The 21954-nt window shown below is 35.0% G+C and overlaps 1 protein-coding gene across 1 annotated transcript in view; it reads right to left on the bottom strand.

The window, feature by feature from the left end:
* ULK4 (unc-51 like kinase 4) overlaps window positions 1-21954 on the bottom strand; it is a 207277-nt gene that overhangs the window by 141787 nt on the left and 43536 nt on the right. Inside the window, exons 19-23 of the mRNA XM_068186673.1 lie at window positions 15659-15841; window positions 11199-11326; window positions 4827-4960; window positions 1875-1996; window positions 1508-1564 (exon numbers count right to left, since the gene is read on the bottom strand). Of these exons, the coding sequence (XP_068042774.1) occupies window positions 1508-1564; window positions 1875-1996; window positions 4827-4960; window positions 11199-11326; window positions 15659-15841 (624 nt within the window). The remainder of the gene's footprint in view (window positions 1-1507; window positions 1565-1874; window positions 1997-4826; window positions 4961-11198; window positions 11327-15658; window positions 15842-21954) is intronic.

Consider the following 21954-nt stretch of genomic DNA (forward strand, 5'->3'; position numbering starts at 1 on the left):
CCACTCCGCGTAATTTCTTACTGTTAAGAACAAGACTATTGAATAAATCAGGAAAAAAAAAAGAACAAAACAAACAGAAAGACTGCCTCACTAAAGTCTATAGGGCCTCAGTTATAGCACAGTGTTTTGAAAAAGTACAGGGTGATGATTGAACGTCCCTTTATAGGTGTCAGTGGGAATGTTGCTAAACACAAATTTCCAGAGTAGATTGTTGCCTGATATAATGGATAGTTACTCTTCCAGATGTAATTATATTAGTTATATCATAACACAGTTACATAAAATTGATTAAAATTTGATATTAATTTTTTAGATATACTACTGTCCCTCCATTTTTCATGTGTAAATTTAAACAGAGTATGTAAGTTCCTGAATTGCCTTTTTCAATGGAGACAGGACAAGACGCAGGAAACACTGAGTAATGTGCTCCTCCTTGATTTCAGAGGAAAGCTGTGCTACTGTAACTTGCCTGACTTCCTTAGTCAGTAGTTCAAACAACCTGGAGTAACATCAAAAGAAAACTTTCATTGTACCTATATTGTTGACAGAAGAATTTCACCTTCTAGAAGGTTGACTGAAAACTACTAATAAATCTACTGCCTAGTTAGAAATGCTTCAAAGGGAGAAAGGGCTTTGTAATTCAACATCTACAGTTTCAAATTTTTTCATCATTCTAATGCTAATTTTTACACAAATATTTTAGTAGGGCTAAATTAAACCACATTTTCTTGGAATAAAGAGTCAAAGGAGAAAGAGAAATGAATTTGAACACATAACTTGAATCTCATTGTTTGTAGCAAACCATTTCTTCATGCTATTTGGAGATAAATACCTAGTTGTCATTTATGAACTCATGCACTTAAAAGTATTGGCTTAACTCTGATATGCAATTTAGAATATCCCTTTTTTTCTCATTTAGCATAAACAATTGTTTTCATATAAGGAAATTACGTAAGAACTGTACAACTTCATTACTCCTGTACTATCCAATGGCACACCTAAAATGTTCGTTTTCTATGGGTAATGTCAGAAATAGGTTGCAAATGTCAACATGAGTTCAGTATCTTAGCTCCATAGTTTTTCATAAACTAAACACAGTTTAGATGTACTAGCAAGAAGAAAAAGGTGACAAGAAGAAACAATACCTTAAATACGATTAATTATAACTTCTTTTTCATTTCTGCTCATAAAATATTAGTAGGAAATTACAGAGAAAATAGTCTATGTAATTTAGAACTAAACTTTGCTATTCAGAAATAAAGCACACAGGAAATTCTCAGTTTATGAAATATGTGCAGAGTTTCCCTTTGAATAAATGTATTACTACAGAAAGTATTTTCTGATTATATAGAAAGTTTTGAATACAACCGAAGCTTAAAATATATATTCAGAATAAACTTCTCTCCAATTTAGAAATGTAATGCAATTTTATTCCATTAAAGTAACTTCCAAAATTTTATGCATAGGTATATCTTGTAAAAATATTTATCTTGTATTTTATACTCACAAGTAAGATGCCATAGTTGAAAAGAAACTCCTTTGTGACTATCTGGGGACGAAATACCTATTTGAAATTGGCCAAAGGAAAAAAATTACATTAAATGTATATCTTATAACCAGAAAAAGTAAAAAAATTATTTCACGTGTTAAAAACCAAAAGAGGACAAAATATGCATTTGTTTCTGTCATTACCATTGTTACAGAATGCACATTTATCAAATGCTGCTTCATAGCTGGAATACTCATCGACATATCTATTCATTAACAAAACCTCTATTTCCCTCATTCTGACCATGATTGACAGAAATTAGATTTTCGGGAAACTGTAAGAGTTTGTCCTCTGTGTAACAAATTTTGGGGGAAAAAGAATCTACCTGGGATGTCACAAGATGAAGCACTACAGGCATCATAGGAAGGCACATCTTCAGCTGTTTGGCCTGAACTGTTGATGGGTGTTTACGTCCAGAGACATTAGTTAAGGCACTGAGAATGTCACCTACAGAAAACAGCATTTCAGGCTGATCCAACATAAAAACATCACTAAACAACAGCAAATGACATATAAAACATCTCTGTTCCAGTAGCCTCTGTTCACTCCTGTCTTCTCTGTCTGCCAAAAGTAGTGTTCATGATAAATCCAGGACTTCTTTCCTAGCTCTGTCTTCAACCAGATCAATTCCCTACTCTGGCTACAGGACAGGCAAGGTGACCTCTGGCAAAACAGTGAGGATAGAAGTATAAGGTGACTGTTGAAGTAAAGATGGAATTCCCCCATCTTGGCAGACTGGCTAAATTATGTGGAAGAATTTCTATTTCTAGTGAAGTAAAAAGTGAAATTCTCACAGCTTTCAGTTAACCAAGAACTGAATGAACTAAGATTAGTGGGTGACATAATGCCGAAGCAGTATTTTCCCCTGCAGCACAGTTCAGCAGGAAGAAAAACACCAAACATCCTTCTCCTCCAAGAAAAGAGATCCTTCCACCAGCCATGCACACACACATTCTCATTTACTGATTTAACTGTGACACAAGTGACCTAAATCTACAGGAATTCTCATAAAAGAGATAGTAACAGATCAATGAGAGAACTTAGTGGCCTCCATTACAAACCTCAGACATAAGCTAACAAAATTTTAATGGCAATAGTGAAAATTATACTTCAGACTCAGAAGGGACATAAAAAAATGAAGGAACATTCTGCTAACTTTGTGGTATGCCTCCTATTGTCTACAAAAAGCAAGACCTCTTCTGCAGAGGATGAAGAACAGAAGCGGTATGAGAAAAGTTAGCTCATATAAAAAGAAGGAAAATTCTGTCCCTATAACCTGAAAATACCAGAAGCCCAATGCTGTCTTGAAAGAACACCTGCTATATTTTTTCCCCCTAAAAAGACAGCTGCTAAAAACTGTAAAAGGGAATTCACATATATGTTAAGCAAATAAAGAATGGGAATCCATAATAAAATGATTTTTCAGGCCAGTAAAGGCCTTTTCTTTCACAGTAAGTCAGAATTTAATCATGTTGAATAATACCAATGCTTTTCTTCTGTTCCCATGGAGTTCAGTTTTCAATATAAGCAGAAATGACAGAGCCTGGCACTAAAGTAGGCCTTAAAGATTTGACTCATTCACTGGTAAAGAAAAGAAAGTGCTGCTTAAAACTCTTCAAATACATAAAACACAACACTTTTTTCATTAATACCTTTTTGTTTTGAATTGCACACAGTATTGTAAATCAACACGACCTCTCTTTGTTTAGTAACTGATTTAGTGAACAATCTCTCTATATTTTAAAGAATATATAACCATCACATTTGGCAATTTTGCATTTGATAGATAGATAGATATGGCTATCTTTAATTTTAGCATGATCTAGAGCAATTTATATCTACTTCCTAAAAATATGTTAAATATTATAAATGCAGAAATAAAATTATTTTCTTATTTACAACAATGAAAAACTTTAAAAATTAACCAGAAGATTAACAATTTATTTCTTTTGTTCAAATGTATCTTTAAGGTCAATTTCTACAACTTGTTAATCTATTTGGTTTACAGCTACATCTGGTGGAAGAAGATGGGAACAGTAAGGGGCTTACATGAATGCATATTAAAAAAGCCAGGTAGGATTAATTCTAAATTGACAGCTAAACTGCTTTTCACTTTTCTAATTTTCAAATCTGATTATTATTCTTAGGTGCCCAGAGCTTTCACCATCTTGACCAGTACATGCTCCTTCATCATACAGCAATGAAAAGAAAAAGACTTCTGACAAATATGGACAAATACAGAGAGATAACTTGGGGTTACAGAAAACAATCAACACACAGATCCAGCTTGAAAAAGAAAACAAAGTGTAGAAATTATGCTTGATATCAGTTCTCAGAAATGCATTCTAATTGTAGATTAGTAGTAATTACATGTCTAAGCAATTGATGTGCTATGTATCATGATAGTAACTATGTATTTGAAACTTTCAGATTCTGAGGAAATATCAGAGCCTACTATACCAGTTTTATTTAGTTTATATAAATAGTAGGAGGTGAATTTGTGCTTCAAACATTTATAGTCTGAGACTTCCATCCTGAAATATAGCCAATATGCTAACCTGATATTTAGTTAGAAAAAAAGGGATCAGTTGTTTGCAGCAAGGCAAAAATTTGCATTAGCAAAGGAAGCAAAGTTTCTTTTAAAATAGCAGCATGACATTTAGGTCTACTAACCTCTGCTGTGCTACCATTACATTTTCAATATCCTACTGATAATGTGGAGAAAATGAAAAATACATCAGGTATCATCTCATCAGAAAATAATTTTATGAAAATAAACCTTGTGTGCATGAGCAAATCAGTTTCAGGCATCTAAAACAACTGAAGTGTCTAAGCTGAAATTTTCCAAAAATATTGCCTGTAGCAGATAACTCTAAATTTCAGCATAAGCGATTAACATGTACTCAGAGATACGCCCTGTTGCATCTCTCCTAGGCCCCTGGTTTATGGGGCAAATTTGCACTTAGATTGTAAAATGTTTATAGACTTTACAGTATCTTTGAAACATTGATAAAACATCTTGTATCTCTGAGCTTCATTCCTGACTGACCTGGTGAGTCTTACCATTCCACAAACACAAAACATTCATATAGGAAATCATGCATTCCAATACAAAATATCTGATCATGACCCATCTAAAAAATTTCAGGAAGCTGATATCGTGCAAACTTTAAGCAATCAGAAAATACAGTCTTTCCACCTGTATATATAAGGAGATACCTGTTTCTTGACAGAGTAAGCAAAGGTAAGATCTGTTTCGTTAACAAACTGAATTTACCTAGAATTCCTGGCAGCTCCCGCACAATATGATAGATGAGAAGATCCAGGCATTTTGACAGGTATTCACTGCCACCTTGCTGCTCTTTTCCTGGCATGGTCTTCCTGCTGTCTCTTTCAATATACATCATGAGTCTACATTTAAACAAGTGCAAAACATTAACTCTCACACCAAAGAAAATAACACTATATCTCAAAAAAACTATTGAACTAGACATTTTTGGTATCTGTATCTGTGGTTACAGTGAAGACGATACATTACTTTTGGCTCTGTAATTTTGTTGAAATTTTAGTATTTTTAGTCAACTCTAAAACCAACAAATTACTGAGTCAAGGAAAGAAAGCCTTAAGCTACTTTGAGTAAGAACAACTCTACTAGTTTAAATGAATGTGATATTAAGATAAGGAGTGAATCTTTCTGCAAACTTAGCCAGAGAGAGACTAATTTTACAATCCACTTTATTTTGAAATAGGTAATCCATATGTGCAATATAAGTGAAAGACTAAAGAGACTAATTTTCAACTCATAAGAATTCCAAAAGCAAGGATAATTAAAGTCAATGTGATAAGAGATCAATCTTTCAGTCCAGAAAAATCATACTACATAGATCACGCTGCAGCCTATTAAAATGGTAGCACTAGCTGGAATGGCCATATTGAAAGAGATAAAAGCCCAAAGTAGTCTTACATCCTTTCTCTAGAAATCTGGTGTTCACAATTTCTAAATACAAACTCAGTGCACGCATTCCAACTGGTAAGTGCTGTGGCTCTGCCGTTCTGAAGAATGACATTTCTCACAGTGAAATGGTAACTGATTTATTAGCCACTGGCTAACTTACAAGAGATTGCTTTAATAATACACCTGTAACAGAATGCTTCGGGCAAAATTTTAAAATGCTTATTTGAATAGACAGAAGGGCCAGACTTCCCTTTAGGGCCATACTATTGACATCTTTGTTTCACATTCGAACTCCCTCCGGGTCCTGTGCAAAGAACCATCAGTCACTGGTGAGGGAAATCCATGATCTGGATTTTAAGTATGTACTTCAGTACTATCTTTTTAAATACCCTTCTGATAATCAATTCTCTTTTACAGAACTATGAAAATTACTTATTTACCTCAAGTGTTCATAACAATACTACTAGGAAATACATCTTCCTATCAAAAAGATTATTTACTTAACGAAGTAAAAACTACCTAAGAATACATTTTACAGGATTGTGTCTCTAAACAATACATTATTATGATTGAATATTACACTCTTATCCTTCCTAACCTATTCTACAGAGACAAAGAGAGAAATCAAAAGACCACCTGAGTAACTACTTTTCACCTGTGCAATAGCCCAGATGCAAACACATTCAGCTGCACTTCTCAGAGAGCATGAGGACATATTTTATTCTTGTAATGTGTGGAAATTGCATTAAATTACAGGAATTTTGATTTGTCTGTTAGAAAATTACTTAAAAATCTGGCATTGTGCTACAAATAGAATTTTACTTTTATAAGGTTTACACTTTTTAATATAAAAAATTTGAATGTTTTAAATAAAATATCCTTCTAGCCTTTCCAGACAACTAAGTAATTTTAACAATCATCTGATTCTATACAGAAATACACTTAGATCTGTTTGAGTTTTACTTAAAATAGGCCAAATAGACTTCAGCACAAGCGATTTTATTTCTTTGGGTGAAGGAGGTTCTTTTATTTTACAAAAGCATGTTCTATTACTTAATCACATTTAAGAAGGATACAAAGTAGGTTTATTTATTCTGAGAGAGGAAAGATATATGAGTTCCCTCCTTTATGTTGTTCTTCCATTCACAAAATTGTCTTTCACATAAAGATTTTCTAAAAATATGCACAACTATTTTTTCCCCGATAGTTCGGTTCAACTAAACATTGTCTCAAGAAAACTGTACAGATATAAATTGTGTAGGCAGTAAAGCATTAGCATCTCTATTTTCCTTTGACAAATTCCTCAGTCATATGTAGAACAATTCATCAGTTACTTTTATTGCCTGATGAATCTCAGTGTACTCTCTTGTGGGCAAAACCAGGCCTATAGAAATACATTTATTCAATTCATTTAGTAGCACATTTGTCTTGCATTCAACAATACATGAAAAATATGTAGATGTTAATATAAATAAGTTAAATATGATGAGGAGTAAACCACTGTCTATGAAGCAAAGGTTTGGTCCAAAAAAAAAAAACAAATTCAAGTGTCTGTATTGTATGATATGGCCATCAGTGAGCTTTTACACTAAAAAACAAAACAACCCAAGTTTTCTGTAAAAAATGTTAAAGAGTGGAGCAAAAAAGGGAAAATTCTTCAGTTAACAGTCTTGAGTGATAGGAACAGGGATGAGGTCTACCACTTAAAAGAATAAGAACTGTTCTTTTAACAGGATGACCAATATGAAGAAAAGAGACTAAGTTCACAGAGAGTGACAGACCTTCATGAAACTAAAGAAGGTCGTGCATACTCTGAGGACATATACAGTCCATTTACCCCAAGAAATCAATAACTATTTCTTAGTTACATTATTATTTATTATTGTTATTAATCAATCTCTGCTTACAGAAAATGAAGACTTTTTTAAAGCATACTTAATATAGATAAAGTGTTTATTTTACAGAGATGTAACATCAGACGGCATACCATGTTAATAGGAAGCTCAATCTCGACTTCTTCCCTTCCATCACTTTTTTCTATTTTTTAATTTGATACCAGCTTGCTGGGTTTTTTCCTGAAATCACTAATTTACGACATTGTTCCCTCATGCCTTCCATTTCCATGTCTTCCCATCTGACTGAGCACTAAGCTTTTTACTTCTTTTCCTCACTACTTTTCTAGATCAATCTTAAGATGTAGAAGGCAATCTTAAGAATTATGCTAGATGTGAGACTGTAGTAGGTTTCGAGGCAAAGCTTTTCCTTTAAGGGCACATATAAGATTTGAAAATTTAATAAATATGGGAGGTGGCCACAGGAAACAGAGAAAGATTTTGCTCAGATGTTTTGCTGTTGTGCATAGTTACATTTCTGCAGACTGAGAAATGTGTCGGGAATACTATCCTATCTTTCCACAAGTGTTCATCTCTGCCGACAGTAGAAAACAAGCGGTTTGAATAAATTCTTTTGGGAGGAGAAGTTCAATCTCCAAGTCAGTCTCTGTTTACCCAGGATATTCTCTGAAACCATCTAGATACAAAAAGAACAATTCAGTGAGACTAATCAGAAATTACTGCTAGCTTAGAAAAGGGTGAAATGAAAAGTCTCAATAAAACTTCAGGATGTGTCCCTCCCCTGAAACACAGGTAGCCTGCCTCTGCAAATCAAGGAGAAAGTAAGGAGACTAGAAAACTCAGTGTGATTAGCAAAATAAATTAATTTGCACACTGTAAATAAACAAGTGCTACTTCAGCCTAAAGGATCTCGTATCTTCTCTAGCTGTATCACATGTGGAAGAACCAAAGGTATGTAATTGACTACCATGGAACAGGTAGGAAAAAAGAGTAACCGGTGAATTGTCTCAATGTTGTGGAACTATGAATTCACTTCAAAATTACATTTCTTATTATGTATCAATACTTTTCATCCACAAACAAAATCTGCACAAGCAAAGCAAAACAAGGAATTCATTCACTACTTCCCATAGGCAGACAGGTATCCAACCATCTCCAGGAAAAAAGGGCTCCGTCACATGTAATGGTTACTTGGGAAGACAAGTGCCATCACTCCTAATGTCTTCCCTGCCATTCCGTTCTTCTTTCCCCCATGAGGCCACATGGTATGGAATATCCCTCTGATCAGTTGGGATCAGCTGTTTCTCCACTCTTATTTGGAATTATAAAGATGTTTCCATACTCTTTGAGTAAGTAGAGATTTTTGAAAAGAGGTACAAAAAGGAACTTGCAACCAGATTGTGCAAATTCAGCTGATCAATAGGCATTATAGGGACATGTATGTGGGATTGTGTGTACAAATACTCAAAAAGTGAATGGCAACTGCTGGTATCATGGCCAAAGCCAATAGGCTCTGTAAACAGAAAAAAAAAATAGGCAGGTTGTCTTAAGATTGCATTCCAGGAATTAAGACTTGCAACACTGGCTACTTCTCATGTTCCCAGCCCTGAGGCATCATTATTGCTTCCAATAAAAAGAGGTTTTAGCAAGTGCCTACTTCTGCTATCTTTTATTTCCTGGTACCTGTGCACAAACTGGAAAAAAACACAAGGAAATCCATTTTGGTAACACCAGCAGAGCTAAAATAAGCCTGCTATCACCCTTCCCTTCCACTTCCTCTTTCCCTACTCCTCCTTCCATTTCTCTTTCTCTCCCCTCCTTTCCTTGTCCCATGCCCTTTCCTCACAATGAGATGAATGAAAACAGATTAAACTGTTTTTTTTCTTCACATGCCACAGTTTTTTTCAGCTCCAAAACCACTTCCAAAGACAGACAGATATCACAAAGGTTACCAGTGGGAACAGGATTTTATTGTCTGAATTATCAGTGAAAAAAATTTTCCTGATCTCAAATCTCAGTCTCCAATGGCACAACTTAAGCCCAATTCCTCTTTTCCTATCACTCATTACCTGGGAAGAAAAGGACCAAACCCTGCCTTGCTACAGTCTCATTTCAGGTGGTTACAAAGAGTTATACGGTCACCCCTGAGCCTTCTTTCCTCCAGGCTAAACAACCTCAGTTCTCTCAGCTCCTCCTCATAAGACTTGCACTCCAGACCCTGTCCCAACTTTGCTGCCAAATAAAGGAAGAACTGCTCTCCAGAGCAAGGCCTTTGGGATGCCCTGAGGCAGTCCCCATGCTCACGAGGCCCAGGGGGCTGTTTTTAGCACAAATAGCCTCATAGTAACTGCCATGAAGAAAATCAACACTAACCCAGACAAAACCAACATAATTACCAAACTAAACAAAAGCATTTTTCAGTGCAGTGTTGCCATGAAACAGTTATTACTGTTTTATCATCTGCATGATCCTTTAAGTGATGCACACTGAAAAATTGCCCTATATTGATTATCATTATCATAAACAGATTTTATCATCTAAAGCAATATAAATCCTAATACAGGCTTTAGCTGCAGCTGCTGAAGACAAACTGTTAACCAGGAATTATATGCATTTTACTACAGGTTCTTTATATATCTCAAATCAAACACCTCCAGAAGGAGGATTTAAGTATATCAAATATTTTCAATAGTTATCCAACTGATTTCTGCTTCCTGTGCTAGCAATTTAGAATTTATGAGTCTTAATTTTGAAGAAACTTTTCTGTCAGACAGCTGAAGGCATCTAACTAAATTCCACACTATACTTCAATGAGTATCCAGTATCTCTGCTGTGTTTAAGATTATTCCAGGGTTACATAGTGATATTATGAATGCAACTGTCTCCAGATTTAATGGGTCATTTCTCCTCTCTGTAGCTATCTTACCTTCTGGATGTAAGAGAAAGGTTTTAGATGATCTATTCTGATAAGAGATATGCTGTTATATAGTGTATATATATAGGTATATATATATAAGATATAATGTTATATTTGCTGTAGATATAGTTAGATTTACAGCTACCCACAAGCTTCAACCTTTTTTACTTTCAGTCCAAACCTGCTCTATTTCAATATTGTAAAAACTACGTTTACATTTCATTTTCTTTTCTTCTCACAGAACAGTAGAAGATATAAATCCCAACTAAAATTTCTTTAATCCTACTTCTCCGATCACCTCGAAACATGGTGACAATTCATATTCTAACACAGTCTAATTTGCTCCTCTTTGATACAGGAATGCTTCTGTCCCAACAGAAGATAAAAAATTTCAAATAACAATTCCCTGGTGATTCAGTAATTTCTTGAAAAGTGTTCTAAAAGAAGAATTAAATACATCATGTAAAAGTCACAGGAATTTATTGGTCATTATGTAAATCACTCGCATACCACATATAGCCAGAAAATATTATTTTTACCTTGAAAGTGACTATCTAGAAGGGACTATGGACTACACCAAACCCCAAGATGAGGAAGGTACATAACAGAACTTTTAATTTTACTTTCCCACCATAGCAGCAACTCACTGTTGCAGTTTATCTTTTGCCCTACCCAAAAATGCAAATGCTCACTGGAACCACAAGTCATTTTAAAAGACATTCTCCTTGCAAGACAGTGGTTTCCCCTTGTGAATAATTGTCACCTGATGATCCCAGACAAAATATTCTCATGAATAAAAGGACTACTGTTACACACAAAACAATTAAATTCTAAACCATTGGCTCAAAAATACCACACATTTTCAAGTATTTCAGGTATAACTTTAAAGACTGTATCTTTGATTATCTTCCAATATCACCTTACCTTGTTTGACAACTGAGGAGCAACATCTCCCTGTTATTAATTAAAACTTGCACCAAGACCAGAAAGGCTTTTGCTCGAATAAAAGTTGAAGGGCTTTCAAGTAGACGAGTAACTGTGGTCACAAAATCCTTGGTGGAAATAAACACAAAGACATTAAGGTTACTTGCACTGCATTGTAAGACTGTATACACTTAAAAGTTTGCTTATTTTCACGTCACTCATAGGGAAAAAAATTCCATAGAATTTTTTCTATGCAAATAAATTCTGTCCAATACTGACTGGCCCAGTGGAAAGCTGCTTTGAACATCTTCAGAAGTGGTAGAGTAAAAAGTAAACACTATTTAATGTACTACATCCAAAATAGTATGAAATCAATTACAAAAGATGATAAAACTATATTTTTAAAGGACTTACCTTAAGCAAAAACATAGGATATTTTAATATATTTATTTTAAAACAAAGCTGAACTATTTTCAGAATACATATGTATTTAAGCACACATATGATTAAATTTTTTAGCTATTCATTCCCTTATATGCAGGAATATTAAAAACTACACCTTAGTTGGATAAAATCTTATCTACATCAGATACCAAATTATACACCAGATGCCCCAAATAGATGGTAAAATAATTTCCACCTTCTCTGATTGTTCTTATCTAATCTAGTCTTATTTTGAGTTCAGAAAGTGAACATCATCTTTTCAAGGAAGAAATAAAATTAGGACTTGAAAAGAAAGAAGAAGGATAAACAAAATCAGAACTAAAAACTGAATCCGAATTTACAAACTGTGTCAACTGGCTCTATGCAAAAATTAGACTGAGCACAAATGGCCTCATCAACAGAACCTGCCTTCAAACAGTTGAGCTGGATTCTCAAGGGAGTGGCACTATAGGATAGATGAGTAGTGTATGCATGTTATGTACAAAGTTAAAAATTCCACTGTGTGATACATATTTAACATACAAATTACTGTTCAAATTCCACATCTGCTAACAGAATAACTGCAAATCAACACTGACTGTAATTTATTAGAGACATCCTTTGCAACAATTAACTATACATCTTTACCGAGAATGGAAAAAGAGCAGGAGTATAAGAGTTGGCCAAGAAACCATCAAATTTTATTCTGACACCACTTTAACCCTGTCTTCAAAAGCAGCCATCATTCAGGAACTACAGAAATCCCAGAAAAAAAAAAAAACTGATATTAATTATTCTACAACTGTCCTGCTGTACTTCAATAATTTATTTCATAAATAGAATAATTTCTCAGTCTTGGGATTTAAAGGTTTACTGCTTTAAACAATTCAACAGCTCACAGAGCATGACTTGTAGCTCCTCCAGTATGAACTTGCAGCAGTCAAGTTCTTAAATTACAATCTAATAAATGCAAAGGTTGAATTTTAATTGTGGTTTGGTTTTTCAAGGGTTTTTTTTAGTTAAAAAACCAAAGCAACAACAGCAACAAAGTTTTTACATTCAGAAATCCCATAAAACCTCAGACATAGTCAAAGAGTATATATAATGCAACACTGACCGTGCTAACATAAATGGACTTGATAGACCACACACAAGGCAAAGACACATGCGACTACAAGCCAAAGCACATCTATTTTTAGTCCTCATACTCTGGAAAGCAAGAATATCTCAATGCTACATGTGGGGGTTAACATGGGTTAAGACAATTAAAATTAAGTTAATCAGACTTATCTGGGAATGTTCTAATAATCTGGTTTAAGAAATAAATGTGACCTGTTGGAATTTGCTTTTCTGGCTGGTTTGAGGACTACATAGCAGCATGAGTTTATTCAAAGAAAATCTCAAGCACATCTTTTCTGACCTACAGGCCTTAGTGTATCAGAAAAGCCAAAAATCACTCAAATACTGCCAAATACATTATTTATCATTTCTCTGTTCTGTATTTCTTCCCTCCCCTGCAAATGTTTGATGTATCCATGGAGACTCCGCAGGATAGGACAGTCCTTTCATTTCAAGTGAACACACTGCAACAAGATTTTGACTTTATATTGGATACACTGAGCAATACTGCAAAGCAAGTTTAAAACAAAAGCAATGATGTTTTTGAATTGGCTACACAAGAGGAAAACAGCTAGACCACTATCACACTATACAAGAACAGAAACTGCAATAGCAAACATTTGTTGCACCTTTATGTATTTTCAAATTTCCCTTCTCTACTTTGCAAATATCTCCATATTATAAGTTTGGAGTTGCAAAGATTTTACTAAAGATATTTTTATCTGTTTATTCATTCATACTGATATTGACAAAACTATCATCTACAGTGGTAGTTACTTCTCCACATTCAGGTAAAAGACAAAGAATTGAAAACAGTTACTGAAATATGAGGACAGTGCTTATAATGTATTTACAATGCAGTTGTGACAATATATTGCTGTAACTATTTGAATAATTTTACTTATGACTATTTGAGGAAGAAAGAAACCAAATAAAAAACACCCTGCTACATTATCTGACCTTTGGAAGAACCTAATTGCATTCAAAAAGCTGTGAGTGATTTTCCCTAATCTAAAGGTGAATCTTGACAGCCAGATGAAAGTAATTAGTAGTGTTTTGTTTTTTGTTTTTTTTTAATTTACTGCTATAATGCATTCAAGATTCTTGATTTTGAGTTCTTTTTCCACGCTATATTTTAAAAACATAATTTCTACTATTTTGTTTCCAAAACAGGAAACTAAAATGGAAAGTCTCTATATCAGAGAGGGACAAAACCCAGTCCCTTCTGGCTATTGTGGCTCTCTGAAGTTTTCCATTAGTGTAGATGATCACAGAACTGCAATTCTGGCTTTTGTTTTGTAACTGGTTTTTACTACTCTTCTTGAAGACTGAAGAAAACAAGGGCAGTCTTAAGTCTTACAAGCTAATGGTGTTTCCAGATAACATACACAAAGCTAAATTATGTCCATCTTGAATTTATATCTTTAAGTATCTTTTAATATGTTGCTTGCACCTATATTAAACAGTCACTTCTTTGTCAGTACCTTCTGTGTGACACTGAGGTCCTTCTGCCTCTTAAGCTGAGCTACACAAGAATTTTACAGAACACAAAACAATCTGTAGGCCAACACTACTCACTCTTCCCTTCTCTCATTAAGGTGGACTTGTACATCATGAGCATGAAATATTGAAAAGTGCATGGACTATTAAATTTTATTTTCAGAGCTAAAATAATATTACTCCATGTGATGTGATAGCTCCTGGCAGTTCAATACAGAAGCATGTTTGTGTTTTTAGATTCTATTCAAGAAAAATAGAAATTTAGTTTCAGCTTCCAAAATCCTACAATCTAATTTCCATATCACAGAACATTCTGAGTTGGAAGAGATCGTCAAATCCAACTCCTAAGTGAATGGCTCACACAGGAATTGAACCAACAACAGTGAGTTGCACAATGTGCACTGCTAGTGCAGCACTACAGGACAATTTACCACCTGTTAGTGCTGTTGCTGTGGGATCTGGAAAGTTTAAGGCCAGTTGACATGCACTCAAAAAAACACACTGGCAATTCTGACATGGTACAGAAATTAATTTTAGGAAGAGAATGAGTGATTTCAGGCCACACAGGTGTGACTATGTTTTAATTTAAATATAATTGTTAAAACAATAGGTAGGGAAATAAAACTCAACTAATGCCCAACAGATTATTATAATCAAGATGATTTTCAGATTACAACATACATTACAATGGAGTATCTGAGGAAAACAAGAACTATAGTTGCCTCTTTCTTTGTGGTTTTTATCCTTTCAAAACAGAGGGAGATTATTACTTTCATTTATGAACTATGCAGATGCACTGCCAAAAAAGAAACACTTTTTCTCTAAATACAAAATAATTTGGGGATCCAAATAGAAAACTTTTAACCACTTCTACCAAAAATTATATTACACATAAACCAAAACCAGTTGTTTTATTCAGTGACACTAAAAAGAAAAACCTATGGTATTAAAATGCTAATTCCTGCAAGATATTTCACTTACAAATTGACTTAAGGTCCTTTAAGGAGAGCATAAAGTACAGTATCAGATTTAATCAGAACACTCCTAATTTTCTCTTTTAAATGTCTAAGAGAGCTATGTAAAATAGCTGTCCTTACTGATTCATTACTGATTTTCCTTAGGGCCCATTATCAGTTATGGTCAGGCTAGGGTATTCTGGATTGATTGAATCCTAGCTGAAGGAACAATTTAAACACCCATTAGTACCATTTCTCGATGATCCATGAGAGAAAGAAAAACTATACCCCTTATAATTTAGATTTTAAGCAAATAGAAATATAAAAGAAACACATTCCTCATTTCCTGTTATTCAGATATGCAAATGTCATTGAGATGTATTTTGAAAACCCAAAATCACTAATTTAAACTTTTCAGTTCATTAAATTCCACGCCAGTAAATTATTAATCTGAATTCAAACCTTTTCTTGAATTAGCCTCTGTAGATGAATCCCACATGACAACATTGCCGAAAACATCGTGAGCATGTACTGCTGAATTTTGCATATTCCATTTGCCAAGGAATTTAGTACAGCTGTTAATCCCACTTTTTCAATGACACTCTGGAAAGCATTAGGTGAGGAACGAGTAATTCTGCACAAAGCCTACAGAAGTGAAAAAAAAAATAAATTAATGAGACTATTATTTCAAGAAAAATACTGGAAAATAAAAGCATGTTGTGAGTTTTCCAATAGTTTGGGAATATAAGGAAGGCATACAGATTCATTTTTAAGATAAATATTAGGGGAAAAAACCACATTTTTAGAGACCTGGAATTCTTCTAAATACATTGCTATACACTCTGTGCAGCTGAAATTCAAATATTTCATACATAAACATCCAAATCAAAAAGTCACATTACTCTTTTCCTCTAGAGAACAAAAATGATGGACCATCACAGCCCATGCTTGAGTCTTTTGTCAAGCATGGAATACAAACAGCATCAGATAACACTGTACTAGAAAGGAGAACAGGGAGAGAAAATACAGACATAGCACATGCCACAGAATTTATGGGCACCCATAAAGGTGGGTAACTTCTCTCTCCCTGCTCATGGACAATAATGAGGTATGTAGTATTTCAGTGTCTAAAGTCTATCCTTAGTTCTAGATACTACTTCAGATCTAGGTACTTATTAGGAAACAGTGATTAGTATAATTAACTTGCAAGCTATTCTCCAAACGGTTGATTTTCAAGTATCAGTGATTAAAATACTTTTAATAGAAAATTCGGTAGTGACCATGCTCCAGTAAAGCGAGCACAAACCTGTCTAGTGTCTACTAACTTAGCTATTTCTTAGCAAACATTACCAAACAATCTTCAGGGTGGCCTAATTTCCAAATCAATCTCTTTTTAATACCTGCAAAAATGCAACCTTCAAGATATCATAACTGCATTTGTTCTCTCCAGATAAAGAAAATAAGACTCTTTAAACATTAAAAATTTCTTTTTCTTTGGCCAGGATATACTGTTAGCATAGAAGAACAGCTTATGTCAAATATCAGATTCACATGAAAATCTGAATTGGTTTTCAGGAAAAACTCTGAAGGTGACTCCCTTTTGTGAAATATAAGTAGTATTTATGATTTCTTCATTCTCTTCAGACCAGCTATACTTAGAAATTGCTGTTTACTTGGTGTGCACTCAATAATAAGGTCTCATTTAAGAGAAACTATAGTCAATTACACAGAATACTACCACCAGAGAAAAGCTTTCCATGTAAGAACACCAGAAACTGTCCAGTTCACCGGTGCCCTTAGAAACATTACTCAAAACAAACTAAAAAAGAAGGAAAAAGAAGAAAAAAGACATAAAAGACAGTAAATCACAAACTTGACAGACATTTCATTGATGCTGTTCATCTACTCTGCTCCTGTTCTTCCTTGTCCTTTCTGGTCCAGGAACCACATAAATTGCAGCCTTTTACTTTTCTTCTTTTATTATTATTTTACTCTCTTTTTAAACACAGACAGTCAATCTCAGTTCCTTAGTACAGCATGCTCTATTTCCCCCAGGATACAATCCAGCTCTTTACCTCTATTCAGAGTTTTCAAAATGAGTGGGCAGGGCAAAATGTGTATTCACTAAAAACATCCTTGAGGGTTGTACTAGCAATGAACTGCTGGGACCTAGGGACAGGCTGTGCCAAAGCAACATGGAGCTAACTCGGTGTGCTAACATGGTGTGTGCAGATTTTCCACTGCCTTAGATCTCCGCTACATACCTTGCCAAACAAAGGTGGCCATCCGATTACTTCCAGGCAAATCTCATAGGAAAGACATCATAGGCTGTCTTCTAGTATAATACTGCAGTTTTGGAGGTAGCAGAAAAGCTCCAGCCCACCAATAGCCAAGGGGAGAAGCTTTAAATTCCCATTAGTTTGTATATCACAGAATGCGCTGCTGTATGAATGAACCTAACACTTCAGCCGAAAAGCAGAAGATAGAATTGAAATGTGGGATAGAGTACAAAGCACTTTAAATCAATTCAGTAGATCCCATCGTGGGAGAAAACAGATAGAGATAGGTCAAAAGCTGGTGGAGCAGGAACTGGAAATGGATGATGACAGATGTAAGAGTAGAGCTCACACCTTCATCTCCAGGCAGCAGTTCTTGAAACATGAAATGTTCTTAGTGAGAGGAAGGCTTCAGCAGAACCTCTGCTGGAACTGGCTTCTCCACCCCTGCTCTCTGCACAGCCTTAACCAGCACCTTTTTTCTCAGCAGCTCCAACCTTTGCCTCATGATTCTTATTGGTCACTTCCAACTTGAGATACTCCAGGTTTCTATGAACATCTCTGCCACATCCTTCTAGTCCTACAGGCTACATGTGACTGGGTAACATTCACCCTTTCAGGATATCTTCCATGACTCTCAAGACTGAGAATGAATGCACTAAAGTATCTGCAATACACAAGTCTCTGAAGGAAACTATTCAATACCAATTACTTAAGAAAATAACAAAAGAAACCAAATCCCCAAAAAGACTGTGTGAGCTTTCTCAAATTAGTTTCCATTTAAGTGGCTTATGTTTTGTTACTTCTCTTCCATCAGAAAAAGTTATCTCCTAGAATAGGAGATATCTTATCTCCTAGTCTTTTAAAATTTGAGAGAATTTTAAAGTCATTTAAAGTCTTTTTTTAATTTTAAGTCATTTTTTTTTTAAATTAAAAAAAACTTTCAGTGTACTGGAAAGAAATATTCTTCTTGCTGCTGAGCTTGTCAGAATATCACTGTGACATCTTACAGATTTTTTTTTTCTGAGTCTAGCAAAATGATAAAAAGACACAACTTTCCTACAGGCAAAATCTGTGATATTTACCTGAGGCATGTTGGACTCCAAAGTGAGAAAAAAATACTGAGACACAATCCCCATTTGCCACCTCTGATAGGCAGGACAAAGTAAAGTGTCATTTCTTGACTCCAGAGACTAAAGAGAGAATTTTCTTGATATATTTTTATTATTGATTGAAATAATCATAAGTAGAATTCCATAGTCCTTTACTGCTGATACACTTTGCAGACAGACTCCTAACTAAGTAAAGATATGACAGATGTATTTCTTAACAGAAATGTATTTTTACATTCAATATAGATGTCAGTTAAGAACAAATTCTTCAGGATACATTCAAATAAGGCAGGAATGACTGCATAATAAAATTAAATAGGACACTGATGATGTCAATTTTTTGATCATGCAGGATAAAAATGCCTATATATCTGTAGCAACAATTTAATGAATGTAGAAATTATACAGTACACTATAACTGGAGAATACATTAGTATTTTATTTTTTAAATTAGCATACCACTAAAATAAACTTCAGCTGGGAAAATATCTTCCTGCACTAGATTTCAATATCAATTGATTGTTATCAGATGACGATTATATATCTAAATGCAGCATTAATACATAACCTTGATTTATATCAGGCATTGAGTAATAAGTTTACCTACTTCTTACTTTAGCATTTCACTACAAAGCAGCAAAAGCATTAAAGTATCACTTTAGTGCATCCTACTTTAGAAGCTTCCTTGTTCAATTCACTTCATATAAAAGTATCAAACTTCAGTCTTCTGATAAAGGAAACAATTCCCACAAGAGTGGGAAAAATCCAGGAGCCCATTCAGACCCAAGAACACTTGTGTAAAATGATCTGACTGAAAAAAGGAGATGGATTCAGCTACACGGATAGCAATAATTTCCATGAAGACCAGAAAAATTAGAAGAAAGCAGTTTCACCAAGGATAACAAACAGTAAACGTGTCTTACTCTTGCAACGCTCCTCACAGCTGCTTTCATTCAGAGCTCTCCAATATGTGAATTTGGAACAAGCCCTACCTCCAGCATGACTGAAACTTCAGTAAGTACACAAGGGAAAAGTATGATCTTCAGTAAGCCTATTGCCTTCACAGGACACAAACAGTAGTTGGGAACAGTTATGGGTTTGTTTCTATTGTCCAGATGTACATTTATACCACAGATATGCAAAAAATTTTGAAGAAATTTTTATCTTAGCAGATGTCAGTGTGCACACTCAACTTGGTTGTCTTTTTAAAATGCTGGCCTCAACATCCAAGCACACATTGCTAAGCAACTTTGAGAAAGAAAAGGTAACAGAATGATAAAAAACATCTTTCTTACTTAGATTGTCAATTGCTATTGAAAGGATATCCTGCAAATCAGCTGAGTTTCTCTAGGAAATTCCGGTAATTGCAGCTATTATGACCTCCTAAAACACACTGCTTCATCCTAAAAGATGTCATCTGCAAGAAGACTTCTAGAGTAGCTTCTGAAGACTAGTTAGTTTTATAATACAAAGATTTCAAACACAAGAAAAAGTATCAGGATGTAAGAGCTTGGCAAAACCAATGTCATTCCAAGTCCCAGTATCAACCCATGACTGGTCCAAATGATTCAACTTTGGAGTATAAATATTGCAGTAAAACTCACTGCACTTAAAAGGCCTAGCTGAACAAGAAACCCATAAAGATCAAGCTGCTGTATCACACCTACAGGAACAAGAGGCAGAGGAACTGAGGAACTCACAATCTGTGGTGCTTTCAGTCTACGCACTTGGAAGAGATTACACAAACACCAGCACTCTCCAACTGCACTGAGCAATTAATAAAGCCTCACTGACTAGTACATGGTGGTAGCTATCAAGGGACACAAAGAGGAATAAAAAAAGGGGGGGGGAAAAGGGAGCAAACTAGGCTACAACAAGCTTTTCAGGTTTTAGCTTCCTCTTACACATTTTTTACAACCTCCCAGTTTTTCCATCAAGAAAATTTTCTCATCAGCAGTACTTAGAAGAGGCTAGATACCCATAGCACAAATACTATGACAAAGAAAAGGCTTCTTAGTGATTCACCTGTACTTTACAGCCTTGGAAGGATCCAGTGACCTGGGTTCTCAAAAGAAGCAGAGGGTACAGAGGGACAAACAACAACCCACTCCTCTCATAGTCTCTTGACACTCATCCAAGGGCAAGGTGAGCAAACCATATGGCATTGATGACAGTAACCTCTGAGCCCGCTGCTACAGAAAGCCATAGTGAATCTCCACCGATGACAAGTTTATTCTTGACAATTAGATATGTAATGTCTGCATATTACTGAGCAGGGAAAAAAGCTCTGCCCACCTCAAGCATACTGTATTGTCCAAGAAGAAATTGACTTTTCAGGAGGGGAAAATGAAAAAAAAAAAGAAAAGGCCCACCAATAGTTCCTCCTGTGATCTCTTTTAGCTCAGTGTCTGAATGCCATTGAGACAGACATGTTTTCCAGAATATGCTGTTTGCTGTGGTACACAAGGCAGGCATAACTGGCCAACTGGCCCCTACAAATGGAGCAGGGTCTAGGAGTCTGCTGTAGGAATCAAGGGAATGGTAAATGATGAAGCAAAGTTCTCCAAGCAGATAGCAGAGAAACAAGAGGGAACTTTCAGCATGAGTTGAAAGATATTTAAAAAAAATAAAATACTATGACCTAGTAGCAAACAAGTAACAACTGCCCAGTCTAATGATTGGCAAGAATAGAAAGTACATGATGCCCTTAGAAAGTACATGGTACCCTTACAGTAAAAGTAGTGATAGGAGAGAGGATCGAGCAGGCTACTTTAAAAACTCTGTAAGTAAAGTCATAACTCTTATCTCCAGTCTTTTCCCATACATGCAGTTGTGATCCAAGCATAAAATTCACAGATCAAATGGGTGAATTTTCAAAAAGACCCTTCATAAAAAAAGTAGCCTAATAGCCAGACTCACACATATACTTTACATATTTAGAGACAGATTATTCTGTGCCCATGAAAGTTCTAAGAATGTTTTTGCCAAGAATTTTAGATGCTACAGAGCAAAGGTTTTTATTTTACTAAATAGGTTTCCTGTTCTAAAATGTCAAGACATTTTCCCAATATTTGAGCTGTTTATATTGCAGGCAAGACTCTGCCACAAATATACACTAAGATAAAAAAATCAAAAAATAGACATATTTTTAAAAATTAAAAATTTATTATACCACTTACCTCTTCATCCACACTTCAAATGAAATTTTATTTTGTTCTCTTTTATTGCCTTTATGCTAGATGTGTCTACGTGCATACTGATGCAGCTGTGACACTACCATTTTCCATTTGGAAAGCAAGAGCTCCATCCAATCTGGCTGTGAACACTGCCAGGGAATGGGGCAGCCACACCTTTTCTGGGGAACCTGTAC

The sequence above is a fragment of the Anomalospiza imberbis genome, chromosome 1 (genome assembly GCF_031753505.1).
Source record: "Anomalospiza imberbis isolate Cuckoo-Finch-1a 21T00152 chromosome 1, ASM3175350v1, whole genome shotgun sequence".
Classification (NCBI taxonomy): domain Eukaryota; kingdom Metazoa; phylum Chordata; class Aves; order Passeriformes; family Viduidae; genus Anomalospiza; species Anomalospiza imberbis.